The 15,274-nt window shown below is 39.5% G+C and overlaps 1 protein-coding gene across 1 annotated transcript in view; it reads left to right on the top strand.

Annotated features, from left to right (window-relative positions):
- Positions 1-15,274, top strand: part of CD96 (CD96 molecule) — a 150,626-nt gene that overhangs the window by 57,553 nt on the left and 77,799 nt on the right. Inside the window, 1 exon segment of the mRNA XM_023732856.1 lies at positions 3,467-3,595. Within this exon segment, the coding sequence (XP_023588624.1) occupies positions 3,467-3,595 (129 nt within the window).

Genomic DNA, 15,274 nt, shown 5'->3' on the forward strand with positions numbered 1-15,274 from the left:
TTCAAGCATTGAGTTGCAATAGTGAGTAATTCTATGAGTAAAATACTGAATGACACTGAAAGCATTAAAAGAAGATGGAAGGAATACACAGAATCATTGTACCAAAAATAATTGGTCTGTGTTCAATCATTTCAAGAGGTAGCATATGATCAATAACCAATGATAATGAAGGAAGAAGTCCAAGCTGCACTGAAGATATTGGTGAGAAACAACCTCCAGAAATTGACGAAATACCAATTGAGACATTTCAACAAGTGGATGCCAGACTGGGTGTGCTCACTCATCTATATCAGGAAATTTGGAAGACAGCTACCTGGCCAACCGACTGGAAGAGATCCATATTTACGCCTGTTCCAAAGAAAGGTGATCCAACCTAATGTGGAAATTATTGAACAATATCCTTAACATCACACACAAGTTAAATTTTGCTGAAGATAATTCAAAAACGGTTGCAGCAGTACATCAACAGGGAACCGCCAGAAATTCAATCCAGATGCAGAAGAGGCTGTGGAATGAGGGATATCATTGCTGACATCAAGTGGATCCTGGCTGAAAGCCGAGAATACCAGAGAGATGTTTACCTATGTTTCATTGACTATGCAAAGGCATTGGACTGTGTGGGTCTGTCTCAGGCTGGGTTCTCTACAGAAGCAAAACCAGTAAAGTGTATAAATATATATACACAGATTTATATAAAAGAAATGGCTCACACAGTTGTAGAGGTAGGAAGATCCCAAGTCCTTGGATCAGGATATAGGTTTTTCCTGATTCGCATAGCCACTGGTGCTGATGAACCTAAGATTGGGAGGTCAGAGAGCAGGGTTCTTGCTCACAGGCTGAGAAGAACAACAAATCCTAAGATCGGCATGCAAGACCGACGGTAAGCTGCTAGCTCAAGCACCAGGAACCAGAGGTTAGACGAACAGAAGCCAGCTGCGGGATCCAGAAGGAGCAAAAGCCCCCGAGCCTTGCCAGAATGTCTACTTATATTCGGATGCAGGCCACACGCTCAAGGAAACTCCCTTTCAACTGATTGGCTACTCACAGCAGATCCCATCATGGGGATGATCACATATCAGATCACAACAGGGAAGTGATCACAACATTATACGACTGCCAAAACACTGAGAATCATGGCCCAGCCAAGTTGACACGCAATCTTAACCATCACAGGGTCATAACAAGTTATGAATAACATTGTGAAGACTGGGAATTCCAGAACAACTAATTATGCTCATGAGAAACATGTACATAGATCAAGAGGCAGTCATTCAAACAGAACAAGGGGATACTGCATGGTTTAAAGTCAGAAAAATGTGTGCATCAGGGTTGTATCCTTTCACCATATTTATTCACTCTCTTTGCAGAGCAAATAATCCAAGAAACTGGACTATATGAAGAAGAACAGAGCATCAGGATTGGAGGAAGACTCATTATCAACCTGCAATATGCAGATGACAAAACCTTGCTTGCTGAAAGTGAAGAGGACTTGAAGCACTTACTGATGAAGATCGAAGACTATAGCTTTCAATATGAAATATACCTCAACATAAAGAAAACAAAAATCCTCACAACTGGACCAATAAGCAACATCATGATAAACGGAGAAAAGATTGAAGGTGTCATGGGTTTCATTTTACTTGGATCCATAATCAATGCCCATGGAAGCAGCAGTCAAGAAATTATACGACACATTGCATTTGGCAAATCTGCTGCAAAAGACTTCTTTAGAGTGTTAAAAAGCAAAGATGTCACTTTAAGGAGTACGGTGCTCCTGACTCAAGCCATGGTGTTTTCAGTTGGCACCTCCTATGCATGTGAAATGAATAAGGAAGACCGAAGAATTGACGCCTTTGAATTGGTGAAGAACACTGAACGTACCATGGACTGCCAAAAGAATGAACAAATCTGTCTCGGAAGAAGTACAACTAGAATGCCTCTTGGAATCGAGGATGGAGAGACTTCGTCTGACATAATTGGACATGTTATGAGGAGGGTTCAGTCGCTGGAGAAAGACACCGTGCTTGGTAAAATAAAGGGTCAGTGGAAAAGAGAAAGACCCTCAATAAGATGGATTATCACAGTGCTGCAACAACGGGCTCAGGTATAACAAAGATCATGAGGATGGCGCAGGACTGAGCAGTGTTTCGGTATGTTGTATATAAGGTCACTATGAGTCACAACGGACTGGAAGACACCTAACTGAAACAAATTGATAGCAATGAAAATGTTCCAACTCCTTAATTCATTAATTCTGTTTCTGGGAATTTATCTTAAGTAGCTGAACGGTCAGTAGAAAACTATTGCTATAAGGATCATTCCTGCCACATAGCAGATAATAGTTTAAAACAAAGTAAAAACTCAAACTGAAAGAACATACTGATTCAATAGTTGTAAATGGTTAAAACAAAACCGTAATGAGTCTATATGATAAAATAACATAAAGCCTCTAAGAATATCAATCAGAAATAGTTCAAAAATTATGCAAAAATTTTAAGTAAATATATAAGTATCATTTGTTGGTAAAATAGAATTGTAAAATATGAGAAAGCATACAAGCTTACACACAAGATTTGTATTAAGAAAAAAGCAAAAAACTAAAGAAACCAAACTCACTGCAGTTGAGTTGATTCCGACTCATAGTGACCCCATAGGGTTTTCAAGGCTGTAAATCTTTATGGAAGCAGACTGCTGCATCTTTCTCCAAAAGAAAAAGAAAACCAAACTCATTGCCATGAAGTGGATTCTGACTTATAGTGACCCTATAGGACAGAGTAGAACTGCCCCACAGGGTTTCCAAGGGGCGCCTGGTAGATTCAAACTGCTGACCTTTTGATTAGCAAGCGAGTTCTTAACCACTATGCCACCAGGGTTTAAGTAAGCTCTTTAAAACATTAGGATGATAGGGTTACTTTTCATTTACAAATTATCCTTTTGATATATTATTATATTTTATTTACAAGTATATATAGCTTTCCCAAAAGGAGGGACTATGAAACATATTCACCTCATATTACCTTAAAAATACAAATAATTTATTAACGATGCTTCTTCAGAGTTTGTATACTTTTTCATATCACTCTTTCTTTGGAGGAATGTGTCTAACCTCTAAAAGGAAAACTAGAGGCTGGGTTTTAAAGTTTTATACTCTATCTGATCAAGGAAATGTAACCTGAAGACTAAAGCTCTAATCTGAGATTAAAGCTGAGGAACATGCCAAATTATGAGCTGGATTTTGATAGTTTCCCCATAGTATTTCCATGATAAGCATCTCTCTGTGCTTTTTAGTGCTCAGTTTTGCTGTCTATAAAATGAGGACTAGAGTGGGGTTTTGCCTGTTCACTTCATAGGTGTGTGCTGAGGATAGATGAGCCTGTATACTAAAACTGTTTTTGTTTCTTGAATGAAAAGCGCTTTATAAACCAATCAAAGTTCCATGTCTTTTCCGCCTTACATTTTGTTACAGTTACACAGGATGAGTGGAGAAGCAGTCATACAATAGAAATAGAGGTAAATTGGACTCTGGAAATACCATGCTTTCAAAACATCTCCTCAGAAGTTTCACCTGCATTCACCTTTACATGGTTGGTGGTAAGTGTTGCCCTTTTCAGTGAAAAACTGCAATGATCTTTAAATATTAATGAATTAAAAATGATTAGGAAGTAAGAGCAGGGAAGGAGACACCGTGGATGAGAGGCAGGCATTATGAGGGAGGTTGGGGTAGGGTTGGGGCAGTGAGGAGAGGGCACTAAATTTCCTTCTAACTCAGCAAGACTTGGAGTCTATGAATGTGGTCAATTAATTTAGAAACTGACTCCTAAAAGTTAGTTTCTATTTTGAACTAGATGCTAAACCATGATTACAGAGAGAACACGATGTGATAGTGCACTGGAGAGGAACCACATCCAGCAGCAGCCCTTCCTCACAAATATTTGTTTTACAAACAACATATGACCCCTTTTCCCTCTTTGTCCAGAATCCTTACTACTGACAAGGGAAGTATATGGGATATATATCCTATTGCTTTAGATTGGAAAACACAAACTCTATGCTTATAGCTTGTAGGTAGAAAATGTACGTGAGAAGAACTGTATAAGCAACAGGCACTGCTCAACTCTAGTCCATTATTACAATAGGGGCTGCAGTCTTACAGTTGTCATATTTTCTAAATTAAAAAAAGAAAAAACTAGAAATCTGATTTTTATGAGATATTTTCAAATTTTAAGAGCAATGTGTAGCAATGTGTGGTCTATTATTTTGAAAGATCAGTTTACCAATGTACTTAAAATACATCACTGACATTTATCAAAGAAAACGATTTCATTGAATCTTCACTTCTATATTATAGCTAAGTAGTTCTTTTATGTTAGTTCGTACAAAGATGTCTTCCATCCCTCTTATCACAAAGCAATTGTGATATGGATGCTATATTTTAATTTCTGTTGAGTTGCTTACTGTGTGCTGTGTGATGAATGAATTCTCCCACTATTTTTGTCTAACGGAAGTGTTGCAAAACCTTCATCTATCCAGCTCCGTAATTTAATCTGGCCTGTCCTTTAATGTGAATATATCATTCATGTATTTTGTCTGCCTTTGTTATTTTATCATTAGTCTGCAACATTATCCTGCTATATTGTCATTTTATTTCTAAGGTCTAAATTTAATTTAAAGGAGCCCTGGTGGTGCAATGGTTAAGCGCTCACTTGGCTGCTAACCAAAATGTTGTCAGTTTGAACCCACCAGTTGGTCCGTGGGAGAAAGAGGTGGCAGTCTTCATCCGTAAAGATTACAACCTAGTATCTATCAAATGAATATTATCGCACTTTTGTCTCTTAACAGGTAAACAAAATCAACAGGCGTATAATAGTGGATATGGGATACTTGTGTCATTTTAACCTTAATGCAAGCCAACCAAATGACAGCCAGATATCAACCAACATAGTAAACATCTGTGACTGTTAAATCGGTTGATAACATGAGGTTAATACAATTATAAAGATAACCATAAACACAGGCTCTAGAATCATACAACAAGGTGTTCCTTTAGATGATCCAGAATATAGTTATATTAATTTTTTCAATATTATCAAAATGAAAACATAAGATTTAAAAATCCTCGTGGAACTCATAGGTCTTCATGAATGTAGAAGCTGATGCAGTTTAAAAAACACTGTATTTGCGTGATTCATCATTCATATTATAAGTTACCTATATGTTGTAGACTGACTTGAAAACTAGACTCTACATATAAAGAGATTCCTCTGGGGATGTGCCAAATCCAAAATAACTAACTTGTAAGCAGGCCTTAATATAAAGCCTACTAATAATTTGTCACTGTCTAGACGTGCTTTTTTATGATTATGAAAGTGATGCAGGACAGGGCAACGTTTCATTCTGTTTTACATGAGATCACTATGAATTAGAGCTAATTTGATGGTAATAGTAACAGATGTATTCTAGATAGACTACAGATGAAAAAAAAATATCTACAATAACTTCTTTAAACTGTTCTAAAATCTACAATGTCTCTTTTTCATCTGTCACAAAGCACATTTTTTTCCTTTACAGGTTTTGGTTTTCAAGATGATTAAGGCTTCTTGGGCATTGTGTCTATCATTAGTACGTCAACTGCTCTTAACAAACGTGATACAATATGGCTTTTAGAAAAAGGTTAAAAAGTGGAGATGAGCTCAGAAGGGCAGAAACCTGTTATTCTAAGTGTTAAGGTAATGGAAATGCACTGTTTATACCTTGCTTACATCATTAATATTTTCCACTAATAGGGCAAGAAGTTACTATCCTAATTATCACAAATTCACTGTCAATGGGAATCAGTTCAATAGAACTCTACTGTAGAGGTTTGTATGGACCAGTAAGTTCGTCTATTAAGTGCTTGGCTGCTAACCAAAAGGTTGGAGGTTTGAGTACACCCAGAAGCACATTGGAAGAAAGGCTTGGTGATCTACTTCCAAAAAACAGCAATTGACACCCATATAGAGCACAGTTTTACACCATTCATTTCACAAATCCCTAGCACCTAGCGTAGTGCCTGAAGCGTAACAGGTTCTCAATAACTACTTAATAAATAATTAAATGGATTTGTTTTTCTCCCATTTCTTTCCCCACAGTCCTAGTTATTATCCTTACATTAAATCAATGCTCATTAAATCCATGCTGACTGATTTGTTGGTTGATGAGTGACATTTCACTTAGTGTCAACGATTAGATACAGCTTCTTTATCTAGTACTTTTCTTCAAATAAACTACAAAGGCTATGTAGACATTATCTTTGGAACCCCTGCTGAGACTTTTAAGATAAATGAGGTCCAGAGAGGGTGCAGGTAAGGTCACACAGAGAGAGGGTGACTCCTAAACTCCTACTAGAACCTCAAGCAACGCTGTCACCATGAATACACCAGATACAGAATTTTATGAAAGAATCCTCTCTTCAAAGGGAACATTGTATTGGCAAATACGGTAATTAAATTCCTATTGTGCTTTCTCTTTTTAAATATCAAAATCCATTTGCTCCTCCAATTTATATCCCTGCCCCACACTGTTGATGGCTGTGGGATTCAGCAAGTTGGATAAGAAACCATTTAATCTCCTTACATTGGGGAATAAACTGCAGCTCTTCATGAGATGATTATTATATTTCTTCAGAGAATATAAATATCCCCTTCAATTCATATTTTATGCCCTTAGTCTCTTGTTAAACTGACAATAATCATCGTCGTGGTGATGATAAGCCAGTTTTTCTAACATGCTATAATTTGACTTTTAGAGACAGGTTAAAAAGTATAAATGGTGACGAATTGTTGACAAGGGCAGAAACCTGCTATCCCTAACTCAGTAACCCTAAGAATCTGCAAAGGCCTCCCCATCCCAAGTGCTTCTTTAAACCCCAGAAACAATCTTATAAACCAAAATTGTCTGGGTCATGGGAAAACAAAACTCAAGTCTTTTTATATGTGGAATTTTTAAAATTCTAATCAATTCTGTTAAGACATTCATGAGAAAGGCTATTATTGAGGTGCTTAATTATCATCAACAAAAATATTATTTACTATGTGTACCTGGTACCATGCTAAGCAGGTGTTAAATGTGTTAGTGGAAATGATTCTTTGCATTTTGGGAACTTATATTCCAGGATTGTGACTGATGAAGTAGACATCATGAGAAGTAAGTAAACACAAAGTTTATGTGAATGGTGGGGTGATATATAAGAAATCATAGATTATGAATTTTTAATAGGATGCATTTAGTAGATTTTCCCACTTTTTGTACTAGGACACAAGCCTATAACATCAGGGAAATTCTGCAAGCTTATTCTGGGTGCCTCTAAATACATGCTGGTACTGGGTGCTGCAAACATTAAGCATTCAACTACTAGCCTAAAGGTTGGTGGTTTGAACACACCCACAGGCACCTATGAAGCAGTTCTACTCTGTTCACATGGTGTATCTTAGTTATCTAGTGCTGCTGTAACAGAAAGCCAAAAGTGGGTGGCTTTAACAAAGAGAAATTTATTCTCTCACAGTTTACAAGGCTAGAAGTCCAGATTCAGGGTGCCAGCTCTAGGGGGAAGCTTTCTCTGTCAACTCTGAGAGAAGGTCCTTGTCATCAATCTTCTCCTGGTCTAGGAGCTTCATTGGACCCTGGGTCCAAAGGATGCACTCACTCCTGGCTCTACTTTCTTGGTGGTAGAAGGTCCCAGAAAGGGGCTATAGTGCTGCTGCTGTCCAATTACAAGTGGTGCCTGTATATCATGCAGAATGATCTCTACTTCAGTCAGCTGGTCATAAGGAACTCCCCAAGAGGTCATAGGTGCAGACTGGGAGATGGAAGGTAATGACAGGAGTGGAGACCATGGGCATTAGGGCCACTTCCTCATGTAACTTACTCATGTCTTGAGGTCCTACTCAGGCCCAATCTCATATATACCACTTCCATTTAATGATAGAGTGCTGCTGTGCACATCTAACTTTATGGTTCTATGGGTCAGACAACACCTAGTTCATGATGAGCAGCTCAGACCACATGGTTACTTGGTGGCCCATGGTTAAGCATTCAGTCTCTACTAAGGCCCAGTAGCAAGCCAAAAGCTGTTTCTCAAAAGGAGAGTAGTTATCTGCAGAGGATGACAGGCTTTGCTCCAAAATCCTAAGGATCTGTGCTGTGATTCAGCAATAGGGGCCCGCCAAAGACTCCAAACAGCATCTCTATTTGCCACCGACACTTCAAGCACCATTGGATCACCCAGATCATATGGCCCAAGTGGCAAAGCAGTTTTCGTGGCAGCCTGAACCTGTTGTCAGAAGCAATAACTTATCCTTCACTTTAGAAGGAATATCTGGACATGCCCCACACCACTGGACCCCAAGAAATTTCACTGAGGTGGAAGGTGCCTGAATTTTGTGGGATTAATTTCCCACCCCCAGCACCCAAATGTTTTACCAATAAGTTCAGAGTCATTAACACTTCTTCCTTACTAGTTCCAATCAGCATAATGTCATCAATGTAATGGACCAGTGTGATGTCTTTTGAAAGGGAAAGACAATCAAGGTCCCTGTGGATTAAATTATGACATAGAGATGGAGAGCTCATGTAGACTTGAGGTAGGCCACTGAAGGTGTATTGCTGGCCTTGCCAGCTGAAGGCAAACTGCTTCTGGTGATCCTTTGAAACAAGTATGGAGAAAAAGGGCATTAGCCATATCAATAGATGCACACCAGGCACCAGGAGTTGTATTAATTTGCTTAAGCAATGAAACATGTGGAAAAGCAGCTGCAATTGGAGTCACCACCTGGTTAAGTTTTTGATAATCTGCTGTCATTCTCCAAGATTCATCTATTTTTTTCACAGGCCAAACAGGTGAGTTGAATGGGGATGTGGTGGGAATCACTACCCTTGCATCCTTCAAGTCCTTGATGGTGGCCATAATCTCTTCAATTCATTCAGGAATGCAGTATTGCCTTTGAGTTACTATTTTCCCAGGTAGGGGCAGTTCTAACGGCTTCCACCTGGCTTTTCCTACCATAATAACCCTTATTCCACCATATGTCAGGGATCCAATGTGGGGGTTCCACCAGTTGCTGAGTATGTCTATTCCAATTACGCATTCTGGATCTGGGGAAATCACTAGAGGATGGGTTCAGGGACCCACTGGACCTATCATGAGATGGACATGAGTTAAGACTACATTAATAACCTGACCTCCATATGCCCCCACTGTGGCTGGTGGGCCACAGTGACGTTTTGGGTCTCCTGGAACTAATGTCAGTTCAGAGCCTATATCCAGTAATCCCCCCAAAATCTAGTCTGATTGTTTCCTTTTCCCCAATCAACAGTCACTTTGGTCTCCTTATACCTCTGGATCTACAGGTAAAGAAGGGAGTTATGATTTTGGCTGGTGTGGTAGATCCTGATTACCAAGAGGAAATTGGTTTGATATTACGTAATGGAGGCAAAGAAGAGTATGTCTGGAATGTGGTAGATCTCTTAGGGTGTCTCTTAGTACTACCATGCACTGTAATTTAAGTCAATGGAAAACTACCGCAACCAATTCCAACATGACTACTAATGGCCCAGACCCTTCAGGAATGAAGGTTTCAGTCACCCCACCAGGCAAAGAACCACAACCAGCTGAGGTGCTTGCTGAAGGCAAAGGGAATATGGAATGGATGGTGGAAGAAGGTAGTTCTAAATACCAGTTATGACTATATGACCAGTTGCAGAAACGAGGACTGTAATTGTTATGAGTATTTCTGCCTTGTATGTGTACATCAAATATTTCTGTTTTCTTCACTTATAAAATATGAGATGTAAACAGGGCTAGTGTGTTTTCAGTTGTATGCGTGTTATATCATGTTAGATGAAAGTATGACTTTATAATTGTCTTTATTCAGAGATTATGTATTGTTTAAGGAGATGTGTACAGGTGCCAAGTTGACAAGGGAAGGACTATAATAGTTAAGGTTGTGTGTCAACTTGGCTGGGATTTATTCTCAGTGGTTTGGCAGCTATGATGTAGTTTGGCAGTAGTATAATGATGTAATCATTTCTATGATGAGATTTGATATAATGTGATCACTTCCATGATGGGATCTGCTGTGAATAGCCAATCTGTTAAAGGAGAATTTCCGCGGGTGTGTGGCCTGTGTCCAGTATAGGTAGGCTTTCTGGCAAGGTTTGTGAGTTTCTGCTTTCTTTGGATCCTGCAGCTGGCTCCTGTTTGTCTGACCTCTGGTTCTTGGGACTTGAGCTAGCCACTTACCTGCCATCTTGGCTCCCAATCTTGGGATTCATCAGCCTTTGCTGCCTGTGAGCCAGAGCCCTGCTGTCTGACTTGCCGATTTTGGGTTTACCAGCCTCTGTGGCTACATGAATCAGAAGTCTCCAGCCTGATTCACGGACTTGAGACATTCCAGCCTCTACAACCACATAAGCCATTTCCTTAATGTAAATCTCTTTCCTCTTTCTCTCTCTCTCTCTCTCTCTCTATATATATATATATATATACCTCACTAGTTTTGCTTCTCTAGAGAACCCAGCCTAAGACAAGGTTACAGAGCATTTTCACACTTAGGATCATTTTTCTCATCATAGCAAATCTTTGAGGCAGGTCATCTGCCAGACTAATGGTTCCACAGTGAAGACAGTAGGTAGTATTTTAGAGGAGGTGGAATGAGGAGGGGTAGATGGCATCTATAACAAAGAGATGTGAACATGGCTAAGATTACCAGGCCTCTGCTAACATAGAGGAGCCCCATTCCCAGCAGAGTCTTGAGGTACATCATGGGTCATAATGTCCATGATCAAGAGATCTTTCCTTCCTTTAGACTTTTAGCAAGGAGCTCCTCCCCCAACACGCATCTGTCAGTTTGTCATACTGTGCTGGCTTGCAAGTTGCTGTGATGCTGGAATCTATGCCACTAGTATTTCAAATACCAGCCGGGACACCCATGTGGACAGGTTTCAGTTTAGCTTCCAGACTAAGACAGACTAGGAAGAAGGACCTGGAAGTCTACTACTGAAAAAATTAGCCAGTGAAAACATTATGAATAACAACAGAACATGGTTTGACAGTGCTGGAAGATGAGCCCCTCAGGTTGGAAGACTTTCAAAATATGACTAGGGAAGAGCTGCCTCCTCAAAGTAGAGTCAACCTTAATGACATGGATGGTCAGGGACCTCATGCCACCAAGTATGAAGAATGAGGAGGGGAGTGTGTCCTTTGGACTCAGAGTCCCTGAGCCAAGAAGCTCCTAGACCAGGGCAAGATTGATGACAGGTACTTACCCCAGAGCCGATAGAGAGAGAAAGCCTTCCCCTGGAGCTGGAACCCTGAATTCAGACTTCTAGCCTCCTACACTGTGAGAGAATAAAGTTCTCTTTGTTAAAGCCATACACTTGTGGTATTTCTGTTATAGTAGCATTGGATAACTAAGACATGAGGTCACCGTGAGTGAGAATCATCTCAAGGGCAACTAACTACAATAAATAAACACACTCTAATATTCTGTCGGGGCCCTGGTAGTGCAGTAGTTAAAAGCTTGGCTGCTAACCAAAAGGTCGGCAGTTAGAATCCACCAGCAGCTCCTTGGAAACCCTATATTCTGTTGAAGCATCTCAATTGGTATTCCATGAATTCCTGGAGCCTTGTTTTCCACCAATGCCTTCAGTGCAGCTTGAATTTCTTCCTTTTTTGATCATATGCTACCTCCTGAAATGATTGAACATTGACCAATTATTTTTGTTACAATGACTCTGTATAGTCCTTCCATCTTTTTTTTAATTGTACTTTAGATGAAGGTTTATAGAGTAAATTAGTTTCTCATTACACAATTAATACAAATATTGTTTTGCGACTGTTTGCCAACCCATGACATGCTAACTCTCTCCCCTTCTCAACCTTGGGTTCCCCATTACCAGATTTCCTATCTTCTCCTGCCTTCTCATTCTTGCCCCTGGTCTGGTGTGCCCATTTGGTCTCATAATGTTTTGTGGACCTGTCTAATCTTTGGCTGAAGGGTGAACTTCAAGAGTGACTTCATTACTGAGTAAAAAAGGGTGTCCAGGGCCATACTCTCAGGGTTTCCCACTCTCTGTCAGACCAGCAAGGCTAGTCTGTGTGAATTAATTTTTTTATATTTTTTTCCCATCCAAAAATTTATACATACATTGTTATGTGACTCTAATTTCTCTCTCCATACTGTGACAGCACAATCCTCCTTTCCACCCCTGATTCCCCATGTCAATTCAGCTAGCTCCTAACCCTCTCTGCCTTCCCATCTCTCCTCCGGACAGAAGCTGCCCATTTAGTGTCTTGTATCTACCTGAGCTAAGAGGCACATTCCTCACCAGTATCACTTAATGTCTCACAGTGCAGTCCAATCCCTGTCTGAAGAGTTGGCCTCGGAAATTGTTTTAGTTGTGGGCTGATAGAGAATCCAGGAGCCATGCTTTCAAGGATACCTCCAGTCAGACGAATAAGTCTGGTCTTCTTACTAGAATTTGAGTTCTGCATGCCACCTTTCCCCTGCTCCATCAGGGACTTTTTGTTGTGTTTCCTGTCAGGGTGGTCATTGGTGGTAGCCAGGCACCATCTAGTTCTTCTGGTCTCAGGCTGATAAAGTCTGTGGTTTATGTGATGCGTTCTGTCTCTTGGGCTAATACTTTCCTTGTGTCTTTGGTATTCTTCATTCTCTTTTGCTCCAGGTGGTTGAGACCAATTGACACATCTTAGATGCAGCTTGCAAACTTTTAAGACCCCAGACGCCACTCACCAAAGTAGGATGCAGATCATTTTCTTAATAAGTTTTGTTATGCCAATTGACCTAGATGTCCCCTGAAACCATGATCCCCAGACCCCTACCCCTGCTACTCTGTCCCTCAAAGTGGTTCATTGTATTCAGGAAACTTCTTAGCTTTGATGTAGTCCAGTTGTGCTGACTTCCCCTGTAGTGTGTGCTGTCCTTCCCTTCACCTAAGATCATTCTTATCTATTATCTAGTTAGTAAATAACCCTCCCCCCCTCCCCACCCTCGTAACCATCAAAGAATGTTTTCTTCTGTGTTTAAACCTTTTCTTGAGTTCTTATAACAGTGATCTTATACAATATTTGCCCTTCTATGATGGACTAAATTCACTCAGCATAATGACCTCCAGCTTCCTCCATGTTATAAGAGGTTTCAAGGCTTCACCATTGTTCTTTATTGTTGCGTAGTATTCCATTGTGTGGATGTATCATAATCTGTTCATCCATTCGTCCGTTGATGGGCACCTAGGTTGTTTCCACCTATTTGTTATTGTGAACAGAGCTGCAGTGAACATAGTTGTGCATATATTTATTCGTGTGACGGCTCTTGTTTCTCTAGGATATATTCCAAGGAGCGGGATATCTGGATTGTATGATACTTCTATTCCTAGCTTTTTAAGGAAGCGCCAAATCTATTTCCAAAGTGGTTGTATCATTTTGCATTCCTACCAACAGTATATAAATGTTCCAGTCTCTCCACAACCTCTCCAGCATTTATTATTTTTTTGTTTTTTGGATTAATGCTAACCTTGTTGTGGTGAGATGATATCTCATTGTAGTTTTGATCTGCATTTTTCTAATGGCTAATGATGGTGAGCATTTCCTCATGCTTCTGTTAGCCACCTGAACATCTTCTTTGGCGAGGTGCCTGTTCATATCCTTTCCCCATTTTTTAATTGGGTTATTTGTCTTTTTGTTGTTGAGGTTTTGCAGTATCTTGTAGATTTTAGAGATTAGACACTGATAGGATTTCTCATAGCCAAAAAATTTTTCCCAGTCTGTAGGTTCTTTTTACTTTTTTGGTGAAGTCTTTTGATGAGCATAAGTGTGTGATTTTTAGGACTCCCAGTTATCTAGTCTCTATCCTGGTGTTTGTGCATTGTTACTTATGGTTCGTATTGTGTTTATGCCATGTGTTAGGACTCCTAGCATTGTCCCTATTTTTTCTTCCATGATCTTTATCGTTTTCAATTTTATATTAAGTCTTTGATCCATTTTCAGTTAGTTTTTGTGCATGGTGTGATGTATGGGTCTTGTTTCAGTTTTTTGCAGATGGATGTCCAGTTATACCAGCACCATTTGTTAAGGAGACTGTCTTTTCCCCAATTAACGGACTTTGGGCCTTTGTCAAATATCAGCTGCTCAAAGGTGCGTGAATTTATGTCTGGATTCTCAATTCTGTTCCACTGATCTATGCATCTGTTTTTGTAGCAGTACCAGGCTCTTTTGACTACGTGGTGGTATAATAGGTTCTAAAATTAGGTAGTGTGAGGTTTCCCACCTTGTTATTCTCCTTGAGTAATGCCTTACTTATATGGGGCCTCTTCTCTTTCCATATGAAGTTGGTGATTTGTTTCTCCATCTCAATACAAATTGCCGGTGGAATTTAGATCAGGATTGCATTGTATCTGTAGATCGCTTTGGGTAGAATTGACATTTTCATAATGTTGAGTCTACCTATACATGAGCAAGGTTTGTTTTTCCCCTTATGCAGGACTCTTTTGGTTTCTTGCAGTAGTGTCTTGTAGTTTTCATTGTATAGGTCTTTTACGTCTCTGGTTAAATTTATTCCTAAGTATTTTATCTTCTTGGGGGCTATTGTAAATGGTATTGATTTGGTGGTTTGCTCTTCGAGGTTCTCTTTGTTGGTGTAAAGGAATCCAACTGATTTTTGTATGTTTATCTTGTATCCTGAAACTTTGCTGAAATCTATTAGTTCCAGTAATTTACTTGTGGATTCTTTGGGGTTTTCTGTGTATAAGATCAAATCATCTACAAATAGAGATAATCTGACTACTTACCTACCAGTTTGGATGCCCTTTATTTCTTTTTCTAGCCTAATTACTCTGGCTCGGACCTCCAGCACAATGTTGAATAAGAGTGATGATAAAGGGCATCTTTGTCTGGTTCCCGTTCTCAAGGGGAGTGCTGTCAGACTCTCTCCATTTACGATGATGTTGACTGGTGGTTTTGTATAAATGCCCTTAATTATTTTGAAACATTTCCCTTCTATTCCTATTTTGTTGAGAGTTCTTATCATTAATGGGTGTTGGACATTGTCAAATGCCTTTTCTGCATATAAGATCATGTGGTTGTTGCCTTTTGTTTTATTTATGTGATGGATTACATTGATTTTTTTTCTAAGGTTGAACCATCCCTGCATACCTCGTGTAAATCCTACTTGATCATGATGAATTATTATTACTTTTTTTGATATGTTACTGAATTCTATTG

The sequence above is a fragment of the Trichechus manatus genome, unplaced genomic scaffold (genome assembly GCF_000243295.1).
Source record: "Trichechus manatus latirostris isolate Lorelei unplaced genomic scaffold, TriManLat1.0 scaffold00055, whole genome shotgun sequence".
Lineage (NCBI taxonomy): Eukaryota > Metazoa > Chordata > Mammalia > Sirenia > Trichechidae > Trichechus > Trichechus manatus.